Below are 14,416 nucleotides of genomic sequence, written 5' to 3' on the forward strand. Positions count from 1 at the left end.
AATTAACAACAATTGTGAAAGTGAATCAACAATGGTGAATCAACAATGGTGAAGCAACAACAAAAGTAAAAATAGAAGCAGAAGGCAGAGGAGCTGAAGCGGTGGTGGACGGTGGTTTCGCTGGCACGAGGGCGAGGTGGCGACGTCGGTGAGGGCGAGGAGGAGGAGCAGAAACAACTCAACCCTCACAGTGAGATCCAGCAGCGAAGAGCAGGCGCGGCGGCGGCGACGAGGAGCGGCAACGGTGGCCCTTCCCCTTCTTCTTGCCTGAACCAAATCCCCACCCCCACCCCCACCCTCGAGCTCTGGAGACCGTTCCCCCTTCGAAGAAGAAGAAGAAGAAGAAGAAGAAGAAGAAGATGGTGGTGCGGTGCGGTGCGGTAGGGCGGCAGGGCGGCGGTCCCCTTCTCTCCCCCCTCCTCCCCCCTTTTTCTCGCGCCCCCCCCCCCCCCCCCATTTCTTTCTCTCTCCACCCCCTTCTCTATCCCTTTCTTTCTTCTTCTTTTTATTTATTTATTTTATATTTATTTTATTTTATAATTTTTTAATGAGGGATAATTTAGTAATAAAAAAAATAAAATTGATAAAAATGATAATTTTAAAACAAACTGGAACCTTGGGGACCATTTTATAGCGAAAAAAAGGCCATGGACGAAATAAATTTTCAGCCTCTACGTTAGAGACAAAAATCATACTTATCCCTAAAAAAATCAGCAAAAGATCTGAAGGTACGTTTGATTTGCATTTTTATTTTTAGGATTTTTATTTTTAAAATTTGATAAAAAAAATAAAATTCGGTTTTCTATTTTTATCTCATATTTTTATTTTTTTTAAGTCTAAAAGATAAAAAATAAAAAATATTAAAAATGAAAAAAAATATAAACGCAAAAACCAAATCACGCTAAATTTTTCCGGGGTCTTTCCCTAGTAGGGGTGGCAACGGAGCGGGTAGGGGCGGGTTTTTGCTCTACCCGACCCCGCCCCGCCCTACTCGCGGGTAGTAAAATGTTAAACCCTAACCCGCTCCTGCGGGTACCCGCCCCGCCCCTATAATTATTAAATCTAACAAATAAAATAAAATTTTAAAAATTATATAACCACCATTTACATACATAACATAAATTAAAGTAAAAATTTATATATAATATAATATTATTAATCATTTTACTAATTATTTTATATATGTTATATATATTATATATTAAAAATATATATATTTATATATATATATTATATATACCGGGGCGGGTAGGGGTGAGTTTAATCTAAACCCGACCCCGTCCCACCCCGCCCAAGAACCCACCCCGTTAAAATTCGTCCCGGTGCGGGGGCGGATAATTACCCGCCCCGAGCGAATTCGGGACGAGATGGGTACCCGCGAATTCGGGAAGTGTTGCCACCCCTATTCCCTAGGTTCTCCCCTCTTTCTCTTTTGTTTATTTCCTACCGGCTTCCAGCTACCAATCTATTTTCTTGTCTACTAAGACTCCCCTTCGCCTGTTGATTGAAATACCCAAAAGCCCTCCTAGTGGCTGACAATTCAAAATATATTCCCAACTTTCAACTTGTTGGCTTTTCGGTTCCATTCCGTTCCGTTTTCTCTCCGCTGCCTTCTCAAATAAATGGCCTCCAATTCACACAGGGCGGCTCCTTTCTACGGCGTCGCTGCCCCTTTCCGGTCAAGGTAGCTCTCAACTCTCTCTCTCTCTCACTCTCTCTCTCTCTCTCATTTAATTTTGAATCCCTCATTTCAATTGATATCATTGCAGAGATGGGCTTAGCACAAGGGCAGTATCGGGGACCGACGAGATCCAATTGCGAATTGATCCCTTCGACTTGGAGGACGAGATCACCGGTCTTCATACCCAAGTTCGAAGGTTGAAACATGTATGTTATTATTTTTCTTTTGTTTCTAAATATTCACATGCAATTTGTATGTGTCTGTTTCTTTTTTCTTTTTTTTAAAGGGATATGTATGTGTTGAATTTAGAACGGATCTGGTTACATCTTCGGTTTTTGTGTGTGCGATGATATCACTTGAGAGTTGAGAGTATTTGGATCATTCGTGTTCAAATAATTAGATGTTCTTTTCATAAAAGGACCAGGTTTCTCTCAAGATAAATTGACCTAACTTTGAACTATAGCTTAGAAAGAAGGCACGCTCATTCAGTTATTTGAGGATTTTATTTTATTTTATTATCTGTAAGTAATCTTGGGAATATATTGGAGATGATATATGTACATGTTCATGCCCCTAAATTTTCAATGAAGAATATTACCTAATCTAGAGGCTGAGTTTGAAACTGATTCAATGAGAATACATGTACTGGAAGATAGGGATGAGAGATACAAGTGCTTGCTCAACAATGAGAAATCCTTCAACAACAATATTTATGTAGTCAATTGCAATTGTGGAGTCGCTCTAGTCTCAAGGAGTAGATTCTGAAGGTCTATCTCTAGCTAGAATGATTCTATGGTATATAACAAGGGAGTTTCTTTGATGAAGTGTAAAGTTGGTGAAGAATGAAGATTATAATTAAATTTTTCAGGAGAGTGTGCATTGCATAGGATGTCTTTATTTTCTTTCTATTTTTTTAAAATTTTTTTCTCTATTGTAAAACAGCAATCTTTCACTCTTCATTGAAAAGCACTCTTCCCCATGGCATGAGCCATATAACAAACTAACTAAATCTAATAGATTCTAATTGAAGCTGTTGCACAAACTAACTAATGCAGTTTCTACCAATCTGGTGATACAACCTCTTCGAGTCGGTTGTTTATCTCCAAGTGAATTCAAATGAATTCACAAAATTGAGTATTCACAATACATGATTTGCAAAGATGCTTAAGCTCTTATAAATATTGCTAATCTCAAACTGACTCTCTAACTAACCTGAATAGGCCTAACACTAGTGGACTTATCATGGGTGTAGGGGAGAATTATCTTATCAGATTCAGTTTTGCTGGCTCTAGATCACATTGCTTCTGAGTTCTGTCATGATATCATTTGATAGAATCTTTGATTATTGATGCATGTATGAATATTATCGGTTGACTGACTTGTTGAATTATAGCCTCCAAATAATTTTTTTGATGGATTAGGTTTGATTAAACTTTATCATGTTTGAAAAATTTATCTTCCTGCTTTTTTCTTTTTTCTTTTTTTTCTTTTTTTCCATCTATGCTTCCTCAGTTGTTGTGGACTCACAATCTAAATATTTCTGCCACAGGTTGCAAACGAGATAGGCACAGAAGTAAAGTATCAAAAGGATTTTTTGGAACAAGTGGTATGTATTTTCCCATATTTAGTTTTGTGTTGTTGGAATTCAACTTTTCTACTATATATCTCATTCTCTTGAAATCTTCAATTTTATGTTTTGAAAAATGTGAATTGTAAATGTGCCGGAAAATTTCTCTTAATCATTATCCTAAATATTAAATGAAGTAAAAACTAAAAAGTAGATACTTGCACTGTCTTAAAATCTTAAAAAAGCAATCAATTTCAATTGGAGCTTCTATCATTTCTCAGAAGAGGGGGAAAAATAAATAAAGAATTCAGCTGGTTCTTGGCATTTTTTTCATGTTGCTAAGTTGTAATTAACTCGTTCTTCTACTTTCTAGAAGGAAAATGTTAAACCGTCTTATTAACCTTTTAGTTTGCTTTTCCAAACTTTCAATACAGCAAATGGGAATAATGAAGGCTCAGGTAGGGGTGAAGAATAATATGAGAAGATTGAACAAGGCCGTCATTAAAAGTGGCTCGAATCACATTCTTCATATCGTTACATTTGGTTTAGTTTTGTTTCTCATAGTATACCTTTGGTCCAAGATTTCCAGAAAATGAGGACTCGAGAGCTTGCTGCCCAACTTCCTCCTTCTCTACTTCCCAATAGCTTTATTTGTATTCCACCACTGATGTGAAAATGCTCCACGATTCTTTGTAGTTTATACTAAAATCTAAATTTTGAGATTATGTTTCTTGCATAGTTAAGGAGTGATTCTAAAAAGCTTGTTAATTTGCTTGCCTATTAGTTTTGGAGTATATATTAAACAGTTTAGCTTTAAAGCCTATAGGCCATTTTGGAGTGTAAAATATATTGACATCGTTTCATATGAATTATTTCGATTTAATTTATAAGTCAAACATCATCTTTGTACTTATGGTTTAGCAAACATTAAGAAAGGGGTTTGAATCAATATGCTACTTGTTCTTGCACAGTAATCTGAGCCGAGGTATGAGTCGAGCTATAACTCCTAGTGTTGAGGTATAACTCCTTCTGTTTATATGGAAATTTTTGTTCTAAAAACGCAGATGTCGAGCTATACTGAGGATTGAGACTTGCAAAGAGACTCCAATGTTCAAGTAAAAAAAAAATATAAGATGAAGTATATGTTATTCAGAGTGAATAGTGTACATTTTACGTGCTTAGAGTTTTGTATTTATAAAGTTGTTATGCTATAGGTGGTTATCTCGTGGTCCTAGTATTTTTGTAACCGCTTCTGCATGTGTTCAGATGGTTCTGTTATAGCCGAGGTTTTCTTTAACTGAAATAGGCACGTTTTATTTATTTTATTCAAATTCCGTTTTATAGGTAAATTCTAGGCCGAGATATTGCTAACGGATCAATAGGTAAATTTGGGTCGAGGTATAGGTTTCATTGGCCGGGTTATAGGTAATGGATCAAGACTTGTTCTCCGAGTAATAGGTGGCAATACCGAGTAATACGGAATGGACCAAATTGTAATGGCCAAGTTATAGATGTAACGACCGAGTTATGTGTTGGTAATTTATGAGTTATGAAAACTCTAACGTTCTTTTGACCTAATCTCTACATTATAGCTTGTAGTTGATGAGTTATAATGACTAGGTCACTACTTTTTCCTAAACTCAATATCAAATATGAGCTTTTTAGGCTTGAACTCAATGGGATAGAGTTTTTTTGGAGATGACAATTATACATCCTAGTTCAATCTTTAAGTGCAATGACATTTAGAATCAGTTTCTACCAAAATAATAGTAGAATTTTGCTCTAATCAAATTTTGATTATAACCAATTTAAACGCCAAACGAAATGAAACTCAAACCAAACTCCTACCCTAAATCTTATAATAGAGCTTCAAACACAGCTCTCTAGAACAGCAAAACCAAAAGATTTTAAATCCGAGTTTACAAAATCAAACTTGGAATGTAAGCTTGAGAAAAAAGAGAATATGAGATGCTGATGGTATGAATTTGTTCTTGTGAAGGTTGGTCGCCATATAGCTCGTCTGCCGGTGAATAACTTGGAGCTTTCCATCGAGATGAATTATACTTCGGCAACAGGAGAACAAGGGGGTGGGTACATGCAAAAGGCACTCTGACGCTCAAGTTAGTGAGTGAATAATATGATTTGTATTGCTGTATCTGAAATTAACGTCTTACCTCCTTTTTGTATTCGAGATTAGAAGATAACGGCTATGTCTCCAAGTAATTTTACTTTAAACGGAAAGTAATGACATATTCGACCGTTTTGATATTTGCTTTGATGTTTGTTATTGATAACAGATCTATAACATTCATAGCGGAGTTATAATATATAACCGATTTATAACCGTCATATCATAGTCCCTGAGCTTGGCCTGGTGATATTTTGATAAAACAAGTTAAGCTTTTATTGATGAGTTATAATTTGGCGTTTTGATCTATAAGTATGGAACTCCCAATTCAACATATTTTTATCAAAATAAATATAAAAGATGAAATAATTAAATAGAGAAGTTTTTGTTTTCGAAAAAGGAAAAAGAAAAAGTCTTGTCATTAAATGATAAGGAAACTATCGTTCCAGTTTCCAATGCCATTTAGTGCCATTGGTTTTGAGAGAAATAACAGTTGTGATTGATTATATGAAACTGAATCAGTTTCATTAAATTTTGACATATTTATTTGGAATCCTGAAGGGTTTCATAAATGGAAGTTTAGTTTAGTCAAAACGTTTTGGGAAGAGAGTGAAATATGAGTAAAAGAGGTCAGTTTCTTTTTCTTTCAATTTGATTTTTCATCCTTTCGTCTTTTTCTTTTTGTTTCATGGAAAATAATGGGAGAGAAAAAGGGTAAAAAAGTACAAAAGGAAGATAATGGTGGTTTCTATAAGTGGGTTGATGAGGATATAAAAATTCGTGGGTCTCTTTTTTTAGATAAAGATAGTATTAATGAAATAGATTCTACAAAAATAGCGAGGTCTGAGTTTCGGGTGGAACTGTTACCATGTACAAGGGTTGAGTGTGTGTTTCATAGGAAAAAATATTTTGAGTATTTCTACATATATAGTTGTGTGTTGGAAGAGCTTTGGGTGAAGTTGCCTTTTATGAATTTTCAATGTAGTGTGTTGAAGCAGTTGAACTGTGCTTCTTTTTAATTGCACCAAAATGGTTGGGCTTTTTTGAGGTGTTTTGAAATATTAATGGAATTTCTGGAGGTGAAACCTTCTTTAGAGTTTGGAAGGGGGTTTGGGTAAATTTGAATAGTATCCCTGGTTTTTCAATTTTCAAACTTTACAAGTTGCCGTTCAAAGATTTTAAAGAAATATTTTAAAAGTGAGATTGGCGGAAGAAAATTTTCTTTTTTGCCTGGATGAACACCTTGGTTAGAAGTTTTCTCTCTGATGGTGTTTACAACTACAACATATTTTGGGTTCTGAAGAGATAAATTTGAGGAATGAGTGTATAATAGACTATCTTATGGAGGTTATTGATAGAGAAAGTTTAATTTCTGTTTTTGATTTGCTCTCATGGGAAGAGGACAAAATGTTCGTGGTGAACTACGTCGGTAAGGTTTGATAGAAGATCTCCATATGTTTGGAAGCATAACTGATTTGTATTTGAATGTTTTTCTTTGTTTTTACTCAGGTAGAAAATATCTGGAGTTTCAACTGCGAGCTTAAGAGTTCGTTACAAGATAAAGAATGTCAAAAAGGAGGGCTCGTCATCGAACCCTGTCAAAGGAGATGGAGGAGTGGAGGTTAATCAACCTATCCCAAAAAGAAGGAAGATCGTCTTTAAAAAGAAGAAGACCGATCTTATTGATGTGGATGTTTCTAATTACTTATTGGAAAATGGAAAAGAAATTCTGCTGGAGGAGCTGACTACTTTCGTGAGTAATCAAGAAACGTTGCATGGTTTTGCCGATGGAGGTGATGGATCCTCAGTTTGGGATAAGAATTTTTCTTTCATGGTTGTTGCCGATGAGACGTTTCAGTCGTCATCCAACGTAACCTTAGTTAATGAGGTTGGAGATGTTGCTATTGATCAATATTTCCATGTGCGACTTTAGTACATGTATAAGGTAGATTACAATTTTTAGTTATCTGATATAGGTGCTCTTTTGTAGGTGGTCGAATTCCGATTGGCGAGCATTGGTCGAAGTCGGGAGGTAAAGCATAAAAAATTATTAGAAAAGACTGATAAGCTGGCTTGTTTGAGAGAAGATTTGAATTTGAAGAATGATTTGATAGCTGGGATGAAAAAGAAGTTCTCGTAAAAGGAAGAGGAGCTGAAGTCAGTTAAAGACAATTATGAGAAAAAGTCAAAGTTGCTGAAGAAAAATGAGAGTGACCTCTTTAATATGAAAAATCAAATGATTGTTGTTACTGTGAAACTTAAAAATTTGGAGAATAATAGGCAAAGTGAAATATTAGATGTCTTTACTGAAGGATTTGAGCGGGCAGTGATGCAGGCCAAGTTTCTTGTCTCTATCCAAGATTTGTCCCAAATGGATCTGGATAAAGTAGTCCATGAAAGATTGCTAGTTGATGATAATAAACTGCCGAGGAAGAAGATGAAAACCTGGCAGATTGATGTATGGTTTGTTGTTAGCATTTTGTTTTTATTCTTTTGTTATTTTGAAGACAATGATTGAGTTGTAAAAAGAAATTGTCGATCATCGATCTTATGATGATTTTGGTTCTGTATTTGGCCAATTGTTTTGGCTCCGTATGAATTGATAAAAAGTTATATATATATATATATATATATATATATTTGTGTTGCTGATAGATAATATTTGATGATAGATAGGTTGGTGGTTTCATTGTCATTTTCAATGATCAATGAATTTGTTTTCTGAGTTTTATGAAATATGTCGAAATAGTTTCTTCGATGAATTTTGGGTAATCTTTATAAATAGTCACTTCAATTTTTGTGAGCGTGTTATAATTGATAGGTAGCAATTTGGTAATTTGATTTAGTAAAATATTGATTTGGATGTATTCCAAAAAATGTTATTACTACTGGATAAAGTTGAGATGTTTATTGACCATGTGATTAAAGGAATAGTGGACTCAGATGACATATTAGTCATAATTTGTATTTGATAGTCACAGGTTGAATTTGATAGAGATCGGATAAGGAGATAATTGATATATAAATTGGCTTGTCCTAAGCCACAATAGATTGTTATTTGACCCTTGTTTACAAAGGTGTAGGTACGCATGCCATGTTAAAATCTCTCCAAGCAAAACTCTCTTTGAATAAAATTTTGAGTAGAAAAAAGAGTACAAGTCTATCCCTATCTTTTAACTATAATATTATTTTAAAGAGGAGATATTCCAAGTATTAGATAAAATGATACTACTTAAAGATTGAATTTATATGCTCCATTTCCTAAGACTTCAACAACTCAAAATGGGCCCTCGTATTTGGCTACAAGCTTACCATGAGATAGAGGTCGTCTGGCTTGTTCAGTTTTCCTTAGTACTAGGTCAAAAGAAGCTAGCACAGAGAATTTTTGAAGATAGACTGCGAGCTCTTGCATGCGTACCGCAGATACCTTCGTGCGCCTCGACTAAGGCGAGATCTGCTTCCAATCTATTTAAACATTTCAATAGTGAACGAGTATAACCTCGTCTATATAGGTTCTCATTTAATAATGTAAAGAAGGAAGCTTGTCATCTAAATTTTTTCAAATTATCAATTCTAGACGAAATATTTCCAGTTTTCGGATACTGGATATAGGGCCATTGTAAAATCCAAGAAAAGTGATAAATAATTAATTATTAAATTAAATGTGAGTATATAGGATAAGAAATTAATAAATTATAAATTGAAATTTTTTCGGTAGAAAATTAAGTTAGAAAATAAAATTGAGCGCAAAAAAATAGCTAATTGCAAAAAAGCGTGTACTATCAATAACTATGCTGTATCAACTTAAATTTGTCTGGTACTGTAAGTGAGAAAAAAGTAATTATGAGTGAATAAATTAAGAAATTAAATTTTATAAGTTAGAGAAGATGAAAGTAATTGGAATAGAAAATCGGGCACTTATTATAAAGGTTTTGTCCCAAAATTGAGCCAAACGAACCAAAATGCGAATCGAACCCAAGTTAGGCCCAAGGCCCAACATATATAAGCCCTAGTTATGAGCATTTCAGCTCATTAATCAAAGAGAAAGAGAGAGAGGCGCTGAGATTAAAAGAAGAGAGAAGAGAAGGGTTTCACTATTCACCCTCACTTATGATTGTCCATAACTTTTGACGAGCTGTTTGCGACCATGCATCGCTCTCCCCATCCTCTTCGATTCTATCTAGGTATTGTGGTGAGTACCTCGAAGTCTTCTGTTCAATTTTGTTTTTCCCTTTCAATTCGTGTGTTTGGTTTGGGTTTTAAGAAAATCTTGTGATTTTGATTGTTTATGGGTATTCTAGTATGAGTTATTGGTGAGTTCCATCCAAATTTTATGTGGGTTAAGGTAAGTGGTGCACGAAATCATGATTGTTCATTCCCTGGCAACGGCGCCAAAAACTTGGTACGCACGTTCATAATCTCAATTCTTCTTCACAACTCCGCACAACTAACCAGCAAGTGCACTGAGTCGTCCAAGTAATAAACCTTACGTGAGTAAGGGTCGATCCCACGGAGATTGTCGGCTTGAAGCAAGCTATGGTCATCTTGTAAATCTCAGTTAGGCAGATTTCAAATGGTTATGAGGTTTTGATAATTTAAAATATAAATAAAATAAGATAGAAATACTTATGTAATTCATTGGTGAGAATTTCAGATAAGCGTATGGAGATGCTTTGCTCCTTCTGAATCTCTGCTTTCCTACTGCCTTCATTCAATCATTCATACTCCTTTCCATGGCAAGCTGTATATTGGGGGATCACCGTTGTCAATGGCTACCATCCGTCCTCTCAGTGAAAATGGTCCAAGTGCACTGTCACCGCACGGCTAATCATCTGTCGGTTCTCGATCATGTTGGAATAGGATCCATTGATCCTTTTGCGTCTATCACTGCGCCCAACACTCGCGAGTTTGAAGCTCGTCACAGTCATCCCATCCTAGATCCTACTCGAAATACCACAGACAAGGTTTAGACTTTCCGGATCTCAAGGATGCTGCCAATTGATTCTAGCTTATACCACGAAGACTCCGATCTTTCGGAATGGAGGCTAAGAGATACACGCTCAAGCTATTGCAGATAGAACGGAAGTGGTTGTCAGGCACGCGTTCATAGGTGATAATGATGATGAGTGTCACGGATCATCACATTCATCAGGTTGAAGTGCGAGTGAATATCTTGGAATAAGAATAAGCTTGAATTGAATAGAAAAACAATAGTACTTCGCATTAATTCATGAGGAACAGCAGAGCTCCACACCTTAATCTATGGGGTGTAGAAACTCCACCGTTGAAAATACATAAGTGATAATGGTCCAGGCATGGCCAAATGGCCAGCCCCCCTAAACGTGATCAATGATCAAAAGTGATACAAAGATAGTCTCAAAAATGATCAAAAGATGTAAAATAAATCACTAAAAGTAGTTTTTATACTAAACTAGTAACTAGGGTTACAGAAAATAGGTAAATGATGCAGAAATCCACTCCCGGGCCCACTTGGTGTGTGCTTGGACTGAGCATTGAGATTTACACGTGTAGAGACTTCTCTTGGAGTTAAACGCCAGGTTGCAGCCTGTTTGTGGCGTTTAACACTGGTTTGTAACCTGTTTCTGGCGTTTAACTTCAGAATAGAGCAGGAAGTTGGCATTTGAACGCCAGTTTGCGTCATCAAAACTCGGGAAAAGTATGGACTATTATATATTTTTGGAAAGCCCTGGATGTCTACTTTCCAACGCAATTAAGAGTGCGCCAATTGGGTTTCTGTAGCTCTAGAAAATCCATTTCGAGTGCAGGGAGGTCAGAATCCAACAACATCTGCAGTCCTTCTTCAGCCTCTGAATCAGATTTTTGCTCAGGTCCCTCAATTTCAGCCAGAAAATACCTAAAATCATAGAAAAACACACAAACTCATAGTAAAGTCCAAAAATGTGAATTTTGCATAAAAACTAATAAAAATATAATAAAAACTAACTAAATCATACTAAAAACTATGTAAAAACAATGCCAAAAAGCGTATAAATTATCCGCTCATCACAACACCAAACTTAAATTGTTGCTTGTCCCCAAGCAACTGAAAATCAAATAGGATAAAAAGAAGAGAATATACTATAAATTCCAAAATATCAATGAAACTTAGCTCCAATTAAATGAGCGGGACTAGTAGCTTTTTGCCTCTGAATAGTTTTGGCATCTCACTTTATCCTTTGAAGTTCAGAATGATTAGCATCTATAGGAACTCAGAATTTAGATAGTGTTATTGATTCTCCTAGGTCAGTATGTTGATTCTTGAACACAGCTACTTTATGAGTCTTGGCCGTGGCCCTAAGCACTTTGTTTTCCAGTATTACCACCGGATACATAAATGCCACAGACACATAACTGGGTGAACCTTTTTAGATTGTGACTCAGCTTTGCTAGAGTCCCCAATTAGAGGTGTCCAGGGTTCTTAAGAACACTCTTTTTGCTTTGGATCACGACTTTAACCGCTCAGTCTCAAGCTTTTTCACTTGACACCTTCACGCCACAAGCACATGGTTAGGGACAGCTTAGTTTAGCCGCTTAGGCCAGGATTTTATTCCTTTGCGCCCTCCTATCCATTAATGCTCAAAGCCTTGGATCCTTTTTACCCTTGCCTTTTAGTTTAAAGGGTTACTGGCTTTTTGCTCTTGCCTTTTGGTTTAAAGAGCTCTTGGCTTTTTCTGCTTGCTTTTTCTTTTTCTTTCTTTTTTCTTTTATTTTTGCCATTTTTTTTCGCAAGCCTTGTTTTTCACTACTTTTTCTTGCTTCAAGAATCAATTTTATGATTTTTCATATTATCAAATAACATTTCTCCTTTTTCATCATTCTTTCAAGAGCCAACAATTTTAACATTCATAAACAACAAATTCAAAAATATGCACTGTTCAAGCATTCATTCAGAAAACAAAAAGTATTGTCACCACATCAAAATAATTAAACTAATTTCAAGGATGAATTCGAAATCATGTACTTCTTGTTCTTTTGTGATTAAAAACATTTTTCATTTAAGAAAGGTGATGGATTCATAGGACATTCATAGCTTTAAGACACAGACACTTAGACACTAGTGATCATGTAATAAAGACACAAACATAAATAAACATAAATCATAGTAAACGAAAAATAGAAAAATAAAGAACAAGGAAATTAAAGAACGGGTCCACCTTAGTGATGGCGGCTAGTTCTTCCTCTTGAAGATCTTATGGAGTGCTTTAGCTCCTCAATGTCTCTTCCTTGTGTTTGTTGCTCCTCCCTCATATCTCTTTGATCTTCTCTAATTTCATGGAGGAGGATAGAATGCTCTTGGTGCTCCACCCTTAGTTGTCCCATATTGGAACTTAATTTTCCTAGGGAGGTGTTAATTTGCTCCCAATAGTTTTATGGAGGAAAGTGCATCCCTTGAGGAATCTCAGGGATTTCATGATAAGAAATTTCCTCATGCTCTTGTTGAGGTCCATGAGTGGGCTCTCTAGTTTGCTCCATCCTCTTTTTAGTGATGGGCTTGTCCTCTTCAATGAGGATGTCTCCCTCTATGACAATCCCAGCCAAATTGCAGAGGTAACAAATGAGGTGAGGAAAGGCTAACCTTGCCAAAGTGGAGGACTTGTCAGCCACCTTGTGGAGTTCTTGAGGTATAATCTCATGAACTTCCACTTCCTCCCCAATCATGATACTATGGATCATGATGGCCCGATCCACAATTACTTCGGATCGGTTGCTAGTAGGAATGATAGAGCGTTGGATGAACTCCAACCATCCTTTAGCCACAGGCTTAAGGTCATGCCTTCTCAAATATATTTTAAGTTTTTAACTATTTTTCGAGCCTTCCAAATCCTTGTAAGCTCTGTTGTGAGTCTAGAGCCAGTATAATAGAGGATAGAGGAGTTAGGAAAGAAGCCTAGTGAGTTGATATTGCAAAATGATGGTGAACAACTATAATTATGACTACGAATGAAGTAGAATATGATTTTGATGATAATTGATGATTATGTGAGTTTTGCACTTAATAAGAAAAGTATTGGGTTCTGAATTGTGGATTGATATTATTGGATTTTGAATTATGGATTGATATGGCATGGCAGAATGAAGAGAATGAGATGGAATTGAGAATGTTTGTGAGGTTGGTGGTCGTATCCTGCTCACATATTGATGAGAGATGTGATATTAAGGATTGGTGATTAACTATGAGTAAGGTATTGATAGGATGAGTATGATATCCTGAGAATGAATAAAATGTGTACAGTGGTGACTAAGAATATGATGAGGGTTCCTAGCCTGACAAGGATGGAGGTATAATCTCGCTTGCTCAGTACGTAAACCATTGTGCAGGGATGGTGGTTTTATCCCGCCTGCAGTGAGGACGAAGGTTTTATCCCGTTCACAGACTAAGAAAATTGTGTTTGGCAAGGAAGGAGGTGTGATCCCGCCTGCATATTTTTTGTGAAGCAAAGACAGAGGTGCGATCCCGCTTTCATATTGTCCTGTGTTTGGCAAGGATGGTGGTGTTATCCCACTTGCAGTTTAACTTGTGATGAAAACCCGAGCAAGGATGGTAGTGAAATTCTGCTTGTTCGTGGTTCTCTCTCTATTGATGTAGTGTGTCGGGCATTATATCTCATGAGTGTGTCGAGCACTATATTCCAAGAGTGTGGTTGTCACTATATCCCAAGAGTATGGAAGCACTATATACACCGGAAAGTGTGTCAAACGCTATATTCCAAGAGTGTGGCGGATACTATATCTCAAGAGTGTGGAAGTGAAACAGAGAGACGATATCCGGGTTAGCTACCGGATGTTTTGACAATATAACTGACACGTGAGCTCATGGCCAGTAGGATAGGCATGCATCATTTGCATCTATATGACATTGTTTGAGTGTGTTTATTGTATATGTGGTTTGCCTATATGATTATTATTGTTTAACTGCTATCTGTCATAATAGTTGTAATTGAATTTGGTTGCGTTTGAATATCATTACTTGTATTTGCTGTTACTGATTAACTGTGAGGCCATGTATATGGATGTTAAG

The 14,416-nt window shown here is 36.2% G+C and overlaps 1 protein-coding gene across 1 annotated transcript; it reads left to right on the top strand.

The window, feature by feature from the left end:
- The first annotated feature begins 1,369 nt into the window (after nt 1-1,369).
- Nucleotides 1,370-4,197, top strand: LOC107609777 (bet1-like protein At4g14600). The gene is made up of 4 exons (XM_016311803.3): nt 1,370-1,684; nt 1,770-1,887; nt 3,231-3,287; nt 3,683-4,197. The coding sequence occupies exons 1-4, from the start codon at nt 1,623-1,625 to the stop codon at nt 3,842-3,844; spliced, it is 399 nt and encodes a 132-aa protein (XP_016167289.1). The 5' UTR covers nt 1,370-1,622; the 3' UTR covers nt 3,845-4,197.
- Nucleotides 4,198-14,416: the final 10,219 nt, after the last annotated feature.

The sequence above is a fragment of the Arachis ipaensis genome, chromosome B7 (genome assembly GCF_059453495.1).
Source record: "Arachis ipaensis isolate K30076 ecotype BB chromosome B7, ASM5945349v1, whole genome shotgun sequence".
Taxonomy (NCBI): domain Eukaryota; kingdom Viridiplantae; phylum Streptophyta; class Magnoliopsida; order Fabales; family Fabaceae; genus Arachis; species Arachis ipaensis.